The 16794-nt window shown below is 43.2% G+C and overlaps 1 protein-coding gene across 1 annotated transcript in view; it reads left to right on the plus strand.

Moving 5' to 3' along the window:
- Positions 1 to 16794, plus strand: part of htr4 (5-hydroxytryptamine receptor 4) — a 356392-nt gene that overhangs the window by 198846 nt on the left and 140752 nt on the right. The window contains exons 5-6 of the mRNA XM_079556259.1: positions 7130 to 7283; positions 15865 to 16430. Coding sequence (XP_079412385.1) covers positions 7130 to 7283; positions 15865 to 16430 — 720 coding nt within the window. The remainder of the gene's footprint in view (positions 1 to 7129; positions 7284 to 15864; positions 16431 to 16794) is intronic.

Below are 16794 nucleotides of genomic sequence, written 5' to 3' on the forward strand. Positions count from 1 at the left end.
TCTCCAATGTTCCCCCGCTCCCTTTGACCTGAGAGGAACGTTCGTGCCGCTGACGTTTTCATGGAGATTTTATTTATTTGTCGTCCGCCTCAGAGACCGGGGCCAAGCGCTGAAGTGCGTACGTGACGAGAAAGAGGTCAACACTGTCAGAACACAGGGATAACACAGGGACACAGGACTGAAGGAGCTTTCCTCTGTTGTTTGGAAGTTATTTATCAGACACGTCTTTCACTCTCTGGCATTTTGTTGCAAATCGCCTCTGACTCTTCTGTCACTTCTGCCTCCGTAATGTGGGCCAGTGTTTATGGTTTTTAACCTCTTAACCCACACTTAAACGGAGAGCATTTTCTCCAGTTCAGCTTCACCCAGTTTCTTACAGCCCACGGGCCAATGTAACGTCTCATTTGAAAGCTAAGACCTACAGATTTTTCCTTGTGTTTCCGAATCGTCGTCACTTCTTTGTCACATTTTTTTGGTTGGCTGTAGGGATGCACCGATACCAGTATTGGGTGTCGGGCTGATACCAAGCGTGTGTACTCATACTCGTACTCATTCATGAGGTCCCGATACCAGAAGCCGATACCACTTGCTGTGTGGCTGGTGCTCCTACAGGACATTCCTCTCCACTGAAGAGAGAAAATAACAACAAACTGGAGAATAGTTTAGTGTAAATCCAATATTCCACATAGGTCTGACTTTATCACAGACGACACTCCCTAAACCATAGTCTGATCTGGATTTAACCAGAGCTAAATGTTGTTAGTGCTGCAGCGACTGCAGTGTTTACAACATACAGGCTAATGATGCTAATGTTGCTAATGTTGCTAAACTAGCCGCTAACAGTTCTGGCGATTCTTACGCCGTTTTATGCCCAGGAGCTTCATCTGAAATTCATCTGAAAAACTAACCCAGCGACTAAAAAGTCCTCAGAAAATCCTTAATAAAGAGAAACAGCATGTTTATATTGAGCCAAAATGAGCAAAACAATGAAAATGCTGAAGCTACTGGATAAGTTACTATAAACACAGGAAAATCCACACGGAGCTGAAATAAAGGAGAAAAGAGACCATTTATCTGCAGTAATAAGCAACATCTCAATACTATTGTTAAATACAAATACATTGAGGAGCTTTTGGACATGAGCTGTTCTCTCTATGATGGACAGAGCAATAAAAATGTAAAATAATATTGAATAAAAAATAAAATAAAATGGCATCTGTTTAATTCTGATATAACTTCTCTTAAAAGTGTCGCCTATTTTACTCAAGGAAATGTAAATGAGTAAATTAACTAATTACAAACCAAGTCAGTCTATAAACCGTCTATTCACTTAATAAAGTCTGTTGAAGAAAATGCCTTGAACTCATATCGGTATTTGTGATCGGCAAGTACTTAAATCAAAGTACTCATATCGGTTTTAGATAAAGTGGTACTAGTGCGTCCCTATAGTTGGTTGGTTTATTTGGTCGGGACAGTGCCTGTTAATGAACACACCACACCAGATTGTAGCCTTGACCTAATTTCCATCCGTCGTCCTCCATGTGCACTCTCAAACACACTCTCATTCATCCTGGCCTATTGTACATGTTTTTAGTGGTAGGGGAAACCGGAGCACCCAGAGACACGGGGAGAACATGCAAACTCCACACAGAAAGACCCCTTTTAGATTAAAATGCCTGGATACCTGGATAATAATACTAGACAGGTGTAGGTGAGGGTTAAAAGGTCAGTGGCGCCCCCTGAGCCCCCCCTGAGCCCCCCTGAGCCCCTCCTGAGCCCCCCCTGAGCCCCTCCTGGGACAGATGTCTGACACAGTGATGTTGGATCATAAGTGAACAGCAGGTTGCCGTGTCCATAAATGATACATGCTAATGGACCTCCCGTCTCGCATCTGCACAGTCACATACGTTTGCCTCTGATCAAGTCGTCCCGCGGCGTCCCGGCCCGACAGCCCTGCACTGGAGAGCGACCACTTTGCTCCACGCCGGTGCGTCCCGGGCCCCGCAGATGAAACAGGCTGTCAGTCCCGATCTCCTCTGTAGTGACTGGTAATATCCCCGCGGGACGTTCGGGAGCAGCCGCTGATGACGAGCGCCCGGTATCGGCGGCGCTGGAGCGAGGCCGGCCGGGCGGGCGGCGCTTAAGAGGAAACGACAGGAGCGATGGAGGGGCCGGGGCGCAGCTGCCGCCACAGTGGGTCACCAAACAGATTAGAGCCCAGGAAATCTAATACAAAGGCCATTTTATTTCAGAATTTACCCACTGTAGAGCGTGTGTTTGAGTGTTTCTATTCCACACTGAAGAGCGGAGAAGAAAACCTTCATCCGCCCCTCAGAGCAGCTGAAAACAACAAACTACAAACCCACACTGGGAAAATTCATTAATTACAGACAATTCTCCTCAACTCACGATACAACCAGAGGAGGGTTTAGGCGCTAAAGAACAAGTACAAATGAGTTTGATTTATGTTGTGACATAAATGATGAGGGCGACAGTGGCGCAGATGGTAGAGCGGGTCGTCTCATGATCGGAAGGTCAGGGGTTCGAATCCCACCTCCTGGAAGTGCACCCTGTCGTTGTGTCCTTGGGCAAGACACTTCACCCACATTGCCCCCAGTGTCTGCGTGCATTGGTGTATGAATGAGAGTATGAATGGGTGAGTGGATCCTTGCTGTAAAGCGCCTTGAGTGCCTAATGTAGGTGGAAAAGTGCTTTATAAGTTGAGACCATTTACCATTTTACCATGAGAAACAAAACTTGTAATAATGTGAAAATCCTACATTTTATCTGGTACTTACAAAGAAAATACCAGATAAAATGTATATATATATATATATTTCTGAAGAAAAAGGGGAACGAAAGACAAACTATACTTCAGGTCGACTTGAAGCTTTTAAAATCGACACAAGCAAGTATTTCTTTACTTGAGTAAGAAGTAAAAAGTACTGAATTATTTAACCTGTTATCTGCTGTCTCCCTGATCAGGGGGTTAGGGTTAGTTAAACTTAATCAGGATATGGATAGGATTAGGGTTAAGAATTAGGGTTAAGAATTAGGGTTAAGAACGGCAAATGCAAGTTGTGTTTCACTCACACAGATCTCACACAGATTTTTAGAAACTAGAAGGTCTTGGCTTTCAAATTAGGTATCGCACTGGTATATAGGTTGCCAGCTCTCCAGTCAATACGCTTTGACATTTGGATCTAAATAATTTTTAACCCTAATCACAACCCTAAGGTGACAGTTAAGTGGTTAACTACTCTAATAAGTACAGTCTCTTCAAAAAGTTACTGAAGTTTTTGTACTTAGTGAGCAAATGTACCTGAGTATTACCTGCCTCTGGTCACAGCACAGGTTTACATTTGGATTAAAGCATGAGGAGCTCGTAGCTAGTGCTAAATTTCAGCTCCAGTCTCTGTTTGGGCCTTTCTGCACAATTTACAATCATCAAACAAAAACAAAAACTATTTCAATCACAGCAATACAAGGTCTGCAACACATTCGTTCACCCCAGCGGTCGAAGAAAGCGCTTCTCTTTGGTCCTCATGGAGCTGACATTGCTGTAATACCACCCCCTGTTGGCCAGGACCAACTCCTGAAGACACTTTGTCCCCTTCCGAAACGAGCAGATTGGTAAGAGGTCTAACGCCAAACCGGATGTGCATCAGCGTCCGCCATGATAAGAAGCGTCCGAGTTGGGCTGTCAGTTAGGAAGGAGTATCATAGCCAGCTAGCCACTTTAGCATAGGGACCTCTGATGCTAACTAACCGGTGATTAGGAGCTATGTGCCATCCCATAAGCCACCGCGCCGCCAATCCCCCCACCCCATTGCCCCCACCCTTAGTGATACATGGGCAATAAAGGGGGGAGGTAGAAAGGGGGTTAGTAGAAACTTAAGACGCATGGATAATTTGCTACTGTAGCTTTATGAAACAGCTGTTGAGATAAAATAAGGCTAAAGGGAAATGTGATGGATCATCTGGATTTTTCTTTTTTTTTCTCCTTAAATGTGTTTATTTGGACGCTATGTTGTAGTTGGACACTATACAGTAGGGGGCGACATGCGCTTTTGTTTGCCTGCTGTCTGCCAATAGCCTTAAAGAAGAAGAACAGCTGTTGGTGATGTCACTTCCCCTTCCCCTGGGTAAGGACGGTCGAATTGGGCACATGCTGCTGAAGCTCTAGTTCACTAACTGCATAGAGATATAACAGATGACCCCATGAAAGGTTAAGGGTCAGGAGCTTGGGTTAGGACATAGACTCTATAATTTGATGGTTTCGGACACAGCCTTTGTAAACAGGATTCTCTATGTAGCTTTGGGCCTCGTTTATACTGCCTGGACTATGTGTCTTTTTAACCACGCTGGGTTTCCTGCCCTCCTGCCCTTTTAAGGACGAGGCTTCGTAGGAGGAGATTGAGCAGCCATGTCATTTCAGGACTAAACGGAGTACAAAATGGGTCTTAAATGATCAAAATGGGACTAAATTATGTCAAAACTGGGTGTCTCAAAGAAAAACACGGCTAATTGAAATGCATTACTAAGAGATACATACAATTACCTCAAATAAAAGTCAATAAAGACCGTCTTCCACATGACAGCCCTGCTCTTTAGTAAGAACTTAAGATAAATGCGTAAATACAGACCATGTGATACAATAATGTAACACATTCCAGGAAAAAGACAAGCCACAACAAAAGCGACGCCGGTGAAGGAGGGATATTTGAGTTTCAAAAGTCTGGCTAATTATGGGTGTCTGGCAGATCCTGGCGAGGCTGGCATCAGAGCGGCGGAGTCCTGCCAAACGCAGACAATGGGGAACCGCCAGTGATCGACGCGCTTTGTGCACAACCTGATTTCCACTGGTTTTATTTAGCGGTTTACACACTTAGCTTTGTCGTCCGCGTGTTTCCCATTCAGAGGAAGCACAAAGGGATAAAAATAGAACCCGCTGATGTATATTTCACGGAAAACTGCGAAGTAAACAAGCGTCACATTGTTAAAAAAACACCATGTTTCGGATTCATTTGTTTGATTTTATTGTTTGCATGTTGGTTACGTGGCTTTATATAGTTTTAGGTTTGTTATTGAGCTGTGCTGTGGCAGAACTTCTCTTGTGGATCAGTAAAGTTCGTCTCAGTGAGTTTCCAAATGTCCGCTTAGCTCTGGAGGAAAATGATGAAGACATGTTTGCCAAAAAGTGTGATTCAGGCGGAGGAAATGTGGAAAATGTGGATAATGTGAACACAAACCTTGTCAACAGGTCTTTCTCCCTCTTGTATTGATCAAGTCTGATCCAGTCATGGTTTGTGAGTTCTGTCCATTATGGATTGGGGAGGTTTTATATTGATCAGCTTTAGCAAAGGTTAAAATGAGGTCTACATTCTGTGTCTCATTTTTGCTTATTTTATTGCTTTTCTCCCAAGTGTATGAAGGCAACGTATTAACCAAAAAAGGGATAGAAAAGCCTTGAAAATAAGACTAAAAAGTAGCTTCCAAATGAGGCATTTTTGTTACTTTTTTCTAGCTTTTTTGTTGCTTCATTACTTATATGAAGATTTTACGTCTTCGCTATTTTGATGCTTTTTTCAAGAAGCTTTTAGATTCGGGTAAAGCCAAGCTGGAGAGCATGTGCTCAGTTTGGGGTTAAGAGGTAGCCTGGCTGCTCTTCACATGGATTTGGGACCAATCACAGAACAAGGAGCAAGACGAAGACGAGCTATTTGATTTACAGAAGCTTGTAGTTTGTTTAGGGATAAAAAAGAAATAAAGGGGAATATTTAAGGATCCAACATGACAGCAGCAGATCTTTCAATCAAGCTTTAGACCGTGTTTACTTCAAAGGTTTACAGTTTGTACGTCAAACGTATCTGATACGATGATACTATTGGCTACGGCTATGAGCAGACGCATGAGAGACATTCAGCACAATGAACGACTCTGGACGATCGTAAACCACACCTCTCCTACCAGAACATAAACTGGTCCCCTGACTAAATATAACTTGTGACTTTAGTCTGGCGATAGCCAGAACTCAACACTGACTGAGCTCATTGATTCTCGTTCACAAATGTGAACCTGATCGTCAGGATTGAGCTGTTTAACAACTGAGAGTGATCATTCAGAAAGAGGAAAACTGCTCTGGATAATGAGAACAGAAACACAAGAATGAGAATTAATGAGACGCATCAGTGATACAACCATGTAAAAATGAAGTCTCCCACCAAGATTTAAAGCAGCACTAAGTAACTTGTTTACCTTAATAAATCCTTTCTGTAGTCCCTGTGGGGGTAATACAAATGTTTATGGGATGATTGGGGGGTCTTTCATCGCCCCCTGGTGTCTCTGGCCAGAAAACCATGTTTGCAACTTGACTACCACCGGACCGGAACCACCAATGCACCAAAGTTTGAGTGAAAATAAATATTTCCATTGTATAATTGGATGTACAATATCCCTCTCTCCCTTTGTCTTTCCTGTCAGCGTAATATTCACTCTGCAAGACAATTAATATGTTCGTAATCGTAACTTGCTACGACACCTGCAGTTGCGCTCATGGCCTCTAGGGGCAAGAGTTACTTAGTACTGCTTTAATAAAGGATAGTGCCTGTGACAGTAATATGGCAGTAGAAATATTTCTACTTTTGTTTATCGGTGACTGTCATGCCAAAGAACTAAACCATCAAACACCATCACCTGACTCGAACTCACGACCCTCTGGTTATAAACCGGACGCTCTCCTCACAGAGCTACACCAACGGTATTGTGTTATGTACTGGCCTGTATCTATGATTTTGCGTTGCACTTCAATATGGACGTGAAAGAGAATTAAACAGATGCTCTTGTGCTTTACACGTTACATCTGTTGAACCAATTTTTTATCAGCGCAGAGAAAGTTTGTGCGGCCCCAGAGCAGGTGCTCGAGCCCGGGAGCACCCACGGGATCAGCGTGTAGTCGCCTACATAAATCCCAAAAGATGTTGCTCACGACACTACATGATACAAAACGACACAGTGATTGTGAAACTAAAACTTGGCTTCTACTTTGGAATAAAAATAAAATGTAAAGTGATTTTGTCCCAGTGAAAATGTCCCGCCGCTCTGACCGCTGTACTGTGTGCGTGTGCAGGTACTACGCCATCTGCTGCCAGCCGCTGGTCTACAGGAACAAGATGACCCCCATGAGGGTGGCTCTGATGATCGGGGGCTGCTGGGTCATCCCCACCGTCATCTCCTTCCTACCCATCATGCAAGGCTGGAACAGCATCGGCATCGACCACCTGGTAAGAGCGCCTGAACACCACAGAACCAAGCCTGAGGGTCCAGGTGAGCGTCGTGCAGGAGCAGGTCTGTAATAGGTCTGTAGTGTTTAGGTCAGAAATAGCTTTATTACTTTACAAATACAATAATGTTTAATATTGTCACTGATAAAGTATAAATGACCAGCTTCAGCGATTTTCATATTAAAATATTTCCTTTAAAAATACCATATCATAAATGTAGAAACACTTAATCTGAAAACATAAGTAGCTTTAATTACCATTGATTTCTGTGAACATCATGGACTGGACTGAGGGCCTGTTTAGCTTGCAAGTCACTTTACCTTTAATATCGTATTTATTTATTTTCCCCTCACTCCTCCTCCACACGCTGCCCTTGTGATGTGTTCAAAGACAGACGTGAGGTCAGTCAGGGAATCAATAATCTTGTGTGTGACACATTAATCAGGAGAATAAATAAGTCGTAAAGTAAACATTTTCAGAATCACATTTATTTGCTGAACTGCAACTTTCATGTAAGTCTGTGTCATTTGGCATTTAATATTATTGTTCCATATTGAACTAAATTTACAGTGTAGTTGTTTTATTTCCTGCAACCCTTGAATGCCTCATAAAAAATTCCCGGTGCATGCTTTATATAAATGCTATATATCAAAAGAAAAAGTCCCTTTAGATATTAGATATAAACATTTCAGGATTTCAGCTGCATTAGAGCAGGTCGGTCAGACATAGGGCTGGGTACAGTTAAACGGTACCTACTTGGTACCGACCGGCTCCAGTAGGGGGCAGTATCGAAAAAACTTTTTTTTTTTTGGTACTAATTTTTGGTGCTTTTTCTCTCCAGACACCAATAAATGATCCACAGTGAGTCTAAAAAAGCCTGAACTCATGAGCAGCTTCAGCGCAAATGCAGATGTTTTCTTAAAGGGACTATACAGAGTTTAAAAATGTCAAAATGATGTATTTTCCTCCCCCTACATGTTCCAGCCATGTCCTCAGACCTGTTCACCACAACTGCCTCTGAAATCCTGCACTGTCAATCAGAAAGGCGTTACTTCTGGTCTGAAGTGCCGTCATGCACGAGCTTAATATAGAAGCTGCAGTTACACGTATGACCTGAGGTGGCAGTAGTGAGTATAAAATGGCCAACTTGCATCTAGCCCCTTTAAAGCGAAGCAAAGCTATAACTTACCAACACTTCAGTCATTATCAGAGATGACAGAGCCGCATCTGAGCCAGGACTAAACCAGGACTTACAGAAAACTGGTTAAAACCCAGAACTAAACCTGGACTGAATAAGAAACTAGACTCTTAGACAAAGATAAAGCAGTGACAACAAGAAACACATGGTCTTTAGCTTTAGCTTTAGCTTTAGCCCCAGAGCCTGAAGTTACTGCAGTTGTTACTAAACTCCAGCTGCACCGGAGGAGCAGATCAAAGATAGTTTGTGGATAAAGTGAGCGCTCACTCTGCATTAGACATTTTTGGAACAGTTTTGGTAAATGATTAGTGACAGGGCGAGCGCTCTCACTATGTAGCAGATCTTTGACGTGTGGAGTTTTCACTTTTATCGAACAGCTCAGTGAGTTTAGAAAGGTTTATCTGAAGTAAAACTGTAAAGCATTACAGGTGGCGCTGCTGCGGCCTGTGTTCTTTCTGTTGTGCTGTTTTTGGACTTTTTCCGATCCACATTGTTTCAATTCAATTAAAAAAACATAGGTATCGAAAAAAGTACCGTGAAGGCATTGGTATTGTTAAAGTAGTGGTATCGGAAAAAAACGAAGGGTACCCAGCCCTGGTCAGATGTTTCTTTTGTAAACTAAACTCTCACACTCTGAGCAACAGTGAGCGAACCACTAACCGAGGGGTTGGCAGTTCGAATCCCGGCTCAATGCTGTGTTATTGCTCTAGTCATCGAGCTCTTTCATTGGTCGACTTACTTCCTGTCCCTGTCCCAGTGTTGGTGAGTCTCCATCAGTTCGGCCCATTGTTTTTTCGAGGACAGTCTGACTCATGTTTTCATGTTGAGCCGGAGCCAACGTGACAATCCTCACTCCTGAAAGCAGAAAACAATTATGTCCCACACGAACGCGGTCCTGAATGCACCGTTTACAGAGAGCAGAGACAGAGGCAGGTCGCTGACACCGACACACGGCTAAACAACACGGTAATGCTCATACAATGGACTCGAGTATTGTGTTTCCAAACAGAGGACAATGACGACATGCTTTTAATAAAATGCAGGACAGTTTGGTGGTTTTGGGGTCACTTTGGCTTCGGTTTGTGACATGTTCAAAGGCGTAAACAAATGGAAGGTTTTAATTATGAGAATTACCGCGTGTTTAGTCTGACGTCTTGTTTTGTAGTGACAGCGGAGGCTCGGTAAACACACGGCACGGAGGACAGGGATGCCTTCGATGGCTTCAGGAAAAACTCATGCTCTTCTCATTGTTATTGTGTTGCAGCCTGACAAGGATAAAGTTTGATTGATTATTATTTTGGGCTCATAGAGGCTGTAACGTTCTCTGTCACGGTCTCTGAATGAACTTCACCAGAGACTGAAGCTTTCATAAATGTATATAAACAGCATAAACTTCTGAAAGCAATTAAATGGATCTGTCGTCGTATATACAGGCTTGGAATAGAGTCTAGATTTTTATATTAACCTCTTACCACCCGCAAAAAACAAATGCATTCTCTCCTCTTAGCCATTGTTTTATTTCCCTTATGAGTTTTTGTCACTTTTTATTACTTTTCTGGATTTTTGTCATTTTTTTTGTTGGATTTTTGTCTTTTTTCTGCTGGATTTTTGTCATTTTTCTGCTGGATTTTTTTCTTTTTTTGCTGGATTTTTTTTGTTGCTCTTTTGTCACTTTTTTGTTGAGTTTTTGTCATTTTTGGCGCTTCTTTTGGTCACTTTTTAGCGTTTTTTTTGTTGCGTTTTCATCCTCATTTTCTTCTCGTTTGAAGCTTTCAGATTTGGAGAATTTGGAGAACAGGAGAAAACATGTTCAGGGGGAGTTAAGAGGTTAAAAGAAATCTGACTTTTTAAAACAATACAGTGGCGACTGCTCGTATACTGCATCAAACCTGCATAGGTGATGACTTTCTGAAAACCTTTGCTACGATGGATAGTTCAACTGAGAGCTTAGACAATTTGGCTGCTTCAGAGTTCATGTGTACCTGTCTGGTCGTCATGCGTGCCACGTTTAGCCTCTCCTCCTCTATAGCGCCAAACGAGGTGACGATAGAAGCGACCAAGCTCTTCCACGTTTTCTCGAGACAAGGCGAGACACGGCAGGTGAAAGTATTGATTTTTCACGCAGTGGTCGAAGTGGAGATTTTTATCTATTTTCCTCCCTTTACATCTTAGTTTTCATGTCAGAGAATAAAAATGACAAAACTCACCCCGCATGATGTTTATTTTATGAGGTTTTGTCTGCGAGGCGGTAGTAGCTGCTGCGCCGCGTAGAAATGCCGTCTTTCCCGCGGGTTTTCATTCATAAATGTTGACAGATTTTACATCCACGTGTCCTGCGAAGGGTCCCCGTGATGACGATTTCACTCAAATATGGTATTTTTCCTCCTACGAGAGGCCCGGTCAGGCCTGGTGCGGAAAAGTCGAAGAACGGGCCGCGCATGCGCACTAAAACTTTAGGGCTGGTTTTCTCTGAATGAGAGAAGCCGCACTCGGGCAGAGCCTGAGCCCTTATAGAAGCTCCCACAGACTCCAAACTTTCCAGTCTGAGACCTAACAATATTTTGAAGGTTTTTTCAGAGGGATTTTTTTAATATCTAATTCCTAGCCTGATTTATTCAACTTTGAAACCAAAAAAACAGGCGGAATTTGAGTTTTTACAGATTTTTTCACTGATCATTAGTTTATTGAAAAACTAACAAAATATCCAAAATCCCCTCTGAAAAAATCTTAGTTACTAATATGTCAATAAAATAAAACCATCAATTTTAATCTGGTTCAAATCATTATTTTGATTTTGTTGCCCAAAATATAGGCAATTTTGGCCATTTTAATGCTCAAAATGCCTTTAATTTTATATGAAAACATAAAATGACAGAAAAAGTGCGATACATTTTTTTTCTCATATTTATTATATCTGTAAAGTTTCAAATTGATAGCTCTACTTTTTTTTTTTTCCTATTCACCTGCAAAATGTGGATTTTCTAAGCGGATAAAAAGGGGAACTATATTGTAAGGCGTAATAATACCAGGAGTACTTCCACATCTGCGTAGTAATATCTTCACTTTACTGTGCGGACGCCGAACTACTCCTGGCACCTTTTTATCCGCTTAGAAAATCCACATTGTTTAGTTTTGTGTAACTATACTTTATCGTGTAACACTTCACGTAACCATATTGAACTAGTGAAAACATGGAAGAGCTTGGTAGCTTCTATCTTCACCTGTTTTGGAGAAATAGAGTAGAGGAGGAGAGGAGGAGAGGCTAAATGCTAACGCTGTCTGCACGCGTGAAGACCAGACAGGCACAAAAGAGCTCGTATAAGCTCAGGTAAGAACATATCTCAGTCTGGAAAAACGGTGGCCTGTTCCTTTAAATGTCTTTATTTGGACACTGTGTTGTTGTTGGACACTAGGTGCGCTTTTGTTTGGCCTGCACTCCACCAATAACCTTAAAGAAGAAGAACAGCTGCTGTCGGTGATGTCACTTCCCCTTCCCCTGGGTAAGGACGGTCGAATTGGAAATTACGCTGCTGAAGCTCTAGTTCACTAAAACAGTCGACCCCATGAAAGGTTAAGGATCAGTTGCTAACGTTAGCGCTTAGAGGTCATAATTTGATGGTTTCGAACGCAGCCACAGGCTCCTTTTCCACCTCCTTCCTCACTGATGGCACAATTCGGACACTTCTTATCATGGCGGACGCTGACGCACATCCGGTTTGGGCTTAGACCTCATCATTTGCTCGATTCAGACGCACATTTAAGTCTTTGAACTTGCTTTACAATCAGTTTCAGCCGGTTAACGTTGGTGAAGTCTTGAGACCTGCGAAAATAAGAGTGAGCGCAGTTGTGGAGAGTTTTGCAGGTTCTCCTTCTCGGTTCTCCTACGATCCTGATTTAAGGGCCAATCTCACCGACCTGGAGACTAGTTGGAGACCACCTGAACAAGTCTCCAACTAGACCCTACCGTCACTACCGTCTCTACAACCTCATCTTGGTTCTCAACAACACGTTTGCCTCCCAATTAAGGACTTCATGAAGCCTGAGTCGACACACAGGCTGCGTTATGTTTACCCACTGACTTTGACCTCTGACCTTTCAGACGAGGCATAAACACCGCCGTCCAGATCTGTGCCAGGACAAACAGTGTCCTCTCGTTCTAATTAGCCCCGTGGAGAAACGCAGCCTGACAGGAGCTCCGGACTCTTTAAACCCCAGCGATGCCCGTCCGACCTGCCAACGCGCGCGGACCAATCACAACGCTCCGAGGTCCTCCAAGTGTTCAGACGGCGACCAATGGGGCCCAGAGGTTAATGCTGGCGAGGGAGGCACTGTTTTTGAGGCTGGAACCAGGGTTCGTGATGTATCGGTTCATTTACATAACGGATTTTGAGAGGTGTGTTTTCATCTGGATTCAGTGTTTTTTTGGTTGTGATGGGTCACTTTACTGGAAGAAAGACCTAACATTGCCTGAATTATTGCAATTTGTTTGATTTTGAGGAGGATTGGATGATCTCGTCTTACTGCCAAAGGAACAAGAATGACTTTTCTTGCCTTAGACTTTTTCATGTTCTCAATTCAAGTCTTTTTATTATGTGGTCCAATTTTAGCCTGTGGATGTTGTTTGGAGGTCCAGTGAGCTTCTTAAAGCTCACTGGACCTTGCAGATTATATTTGCCGTCTCTATAGCTGAACATTTTTTGGATATTGTTTGTAAGCAATCGATATCTTACGATATACATGATTTAAAAACAGAGAGTTAGGATGTAAACTGGATAAAGATTTAGTTTGTGGTCAAGAATGACACCAAGGAAATGATATGTATCAGCATATTCTATTGCGTCATTGTTTCGTGTAGACTTTCCTGGTAAAATAAAGCAGTAGAAGTAGCTCCACTGGGACATGTTGCAGACTTATTGCACATTCTAGGCCTTTTTTTTACACTGTCTTTGGTCATATTGTCGTAAAAGAAGCCCATTCATCTTCCCGGCGGCCTGCTCCCGGCCCGGCGGCCCGCTCCCGGCCCGTGTGAGCGCGTCCTTAGAGAGAGCAGAGCGGTAACGTCTGCTTTAACCCGTGGACATGACCCTCCTCTTCACAGAGCAGATCAATGTGGCGCCCCCTGGAGTCTGGCGGCTTTTATGAATGAGCGGAGCGTTCAGGCGACGTTACTACAAAGCCGGGTTTACACTGGAGAGGGACACGGGGATTTATCATGGCAGCAGCGGCTCTAAATATAGCGTCACTTCACGGTTCTCTAGTCATTACGCTTGTTCAGTCCTGACAAAACAAGGGAAATAGGAAAGTACGACTCGATTATTGTGTGAACAAACCGGTGCAAATACATCTTAAATTGTTAGTTTTGGTGCATTCACTTTCATTGAGCACTACTGTCATGGAATCAGTCGATAAAACAAAAGGCTTTTCAGGCAATACTGAAATAGGTTAATCTTCAAACTCATTGTGACCGACATGGAGCTTCAACAGGACAGGTAAAAGTCATGTAATTGCTAATATAGTGATTTTTATGCCAGGTATCACAGGGAGCAGCAAGTCAAATGTTATGCTGTTTTTGTTCTATTTTAAAGCCCAAACATTACACTTTTAAGGCAAGACACGGCAGGAGAAAATATAGATTTTTCACACAGTGGTGAATGTGGAGATTTCTAGTGAGTTTTCTTGCTTAACCTCTTAACTCCCGCCTGAACTGAGGGCATTTTCTCCAGTTCAGCTTTACCCAAATCCTGTAGGCCAGTGCAACGCCTCATTTGAAAGCTAAGATCTACAAAACTCATCTAAATGGATCTTTTTCCGCACGTCATCAGATTTTTTTCCCATAATTTTTTGGGGTATTCAGCTTATTTTTGTAATTTTTTGTTGTTGTAATTTTTCCATCTATTTTTTGTCACATTTTTTGTCAAATTTTGTGACATTTTTGCCACTTTTTTGTCAATTTTTTGTCAATTTTTGGTCATTTTTGTCATTTTTTTGTCAAATTTTTCTCACATTTTTGTCATTTTTTGTGAATGTTTTCTCACATTTTTGTCACATTTTCATCATTGTTTTCGTCTCAGTTCTGTCGCTATTTTCACACCTTTTTTCCAGAAGCTTTTGGATTGGGGTAAAGCCAAACTGGAGAAAATGTGCTCGGTTCAGGTGGGAGTTAAGGAGTGACAGCGCAGGATTTCAGAGGCAGTTGTGGTGAACAGGTCTGAGCTCATTCTACACATTAGGACATGGCTGGAACATGTAGGGGGAGGAAAATGCACAATTTTAACATTTTTAAACTCTGTATAGTCCCTTTAACATCTTAGTTTTCATGTCAGAGTATAAGAAAGACAAAACTAACCCTCATGACGTTTTGTTGTGAGCGAGCCAGAGGTAAACAGGAAGTAGCTACTACGTCGCTTCGCAAAGCCGTCTGTCCCATGAGTTTTCATTCACAAATATTGACAGATTTTCCATCCACGTGTCCTAAAGGGTGTCCACGATGATGCTAAAATCCAAATATGGTCATTTTGTGTCTGGGACAAGCAGAGAAATGTGCCGTACAAAACTTTGCTCCACTCATGCAACAAAATAGCCACTTAAAGGAACAGGCCACTGTTTTTCCATACTGAGATATGTTCTTGATCCGTACCTGTCTGGTCTTTGTGTGTGTGAAAGAGCCTGGTCGCTTCTGACTTCACCCCTGTTTGTAGCTATAGGAATATACTGGGAGAGGCTAAATGCTAACAACATCTTTGGTCTTTTTGCGTGACTGAGGGCACACACATAGACCAGACAGGTACGCATCAACTCGTCTAAGCTCTGGTAAGAACATATCTCAGTCTGGGAAAACAGTGGCCTGTTCCTTTAAGGCACTCTACACATTTTTTAACAGCCTGACTAATTCAGCTTTGAACACACACACGAAAACAAGGCAAAATGTGAGTTTTTACAGGTTTTTTCTCCCTTTTGATTAACTTTGATTAAAACTAAACCTCCAAAATCCCCTCTGTTCCTAATATGTCAATAAAATAAAACCAGCTCGTGACCTGAGGAAGATCCTTTTGGATTGAAACGTCTTTTTGGAGAAAGTGTGGAGGCTTTTCCATCATTCACTGTTTACCGTGGTGGCCTAAAGTAAAACCATACATTTAAATCTTGCTCTTCCAATGCCTTATATTTATATGAGAACATAAAATGACAGAAAACTTGCAGTACATTTTCTCTCATGTTTATATAAGGAATATTCAGCAAAAGTAAGAAGAAGTAGAAAAAAACCTCACCTGCAGCGTCTCGCCCTAAGTTTTGCCCAATTACTGTGTTCTTTTTTGATCTGTACCGCCTCACGGAGACCCGCCTCTGCCTTTTCATTCCCCGTGACCTCCTCTCCTCCCCCAGATCGAGGAGCGGCGCTACAGCGAGGGCAGCAACTCCACGTCCTGCGTCTTCATGGTCAACAAACCGTACGCCCTGACCTGCTCCGTGGTGGCCTTCTACATCCCCCTGGTGCTCATGGTCCTGGCCTACCAGCGGATCTACGTCACGGCCCGGGCCCACGCGCTCCAGATCTCCATGCTCCAGCGGGCGGGCGGGGCCAACAGCACCGCCGTGGACTCTGCCGACCACCAGCGGAATCACAGGATGAGGACAGAGACCAAAGCGGCCAAGACGCTGTGTATAATCATGGGCTGCTTCTGCCTGTGTTGGGCGCCCTTTTTCGTGACGAACGTGGTGGACCCGTTCATCGGCTACACGGTGCCGGAGCAGCTCTGGGCCGCCTGCCTCTGGCTGGGATATATAAACTCCATGCTGAACCCCATCCTGTACGCGTTCCTGAACAAGTCGTTTCGCCGTGCCTTCCTGATCATCCTGTGCTGCGGGAGGAAGCGCTACCGGAGACCGTCCATCCTGGGGACGGCGCCGTGCACGGCCACGCAGATCAACGGCTCCACGCACGTGCTCAAGTAAGTCCCAGCCGGATTTTCGTCAGTTACACCGAGCTGTCACGCTTTTGTACAGATGACCTCGAACACATCGTCACAACATCTTACATTTTGTTGGTTAGAAAATGCAAATATGGATCTTAAAAGATGCTGTCAAAGTTTGGTTTTATCAATTGAAGCACCATTGTGTGATCCTCACGGTCTGAGTTGTCAAGTGTCCAGTTTTGGCTGGACGACAGTATTTTGCCTGATTTTACCCCGTCTTGGAACTTGGTTGTGTTGATGGGATCCCCTTCACTTGGGTTTTTAGAGGATTTTATGAAGCCAGTGGTGACTGATTTGGGCGTCCAAGTTTATTCCAACCCAAATCAAGCTTTTTTCAGTT

The sequence above is a fragment of the Gobius niger genome, assembly GCF_951799975.1.
Source record: "Gobius niger genome assembly, chromosome: 5".
NCBI lineage: Eukaryota > Metazoa > Chordata > Actinopteri > Gobiiformes > Gobiidae > Gobius > Gobius niger.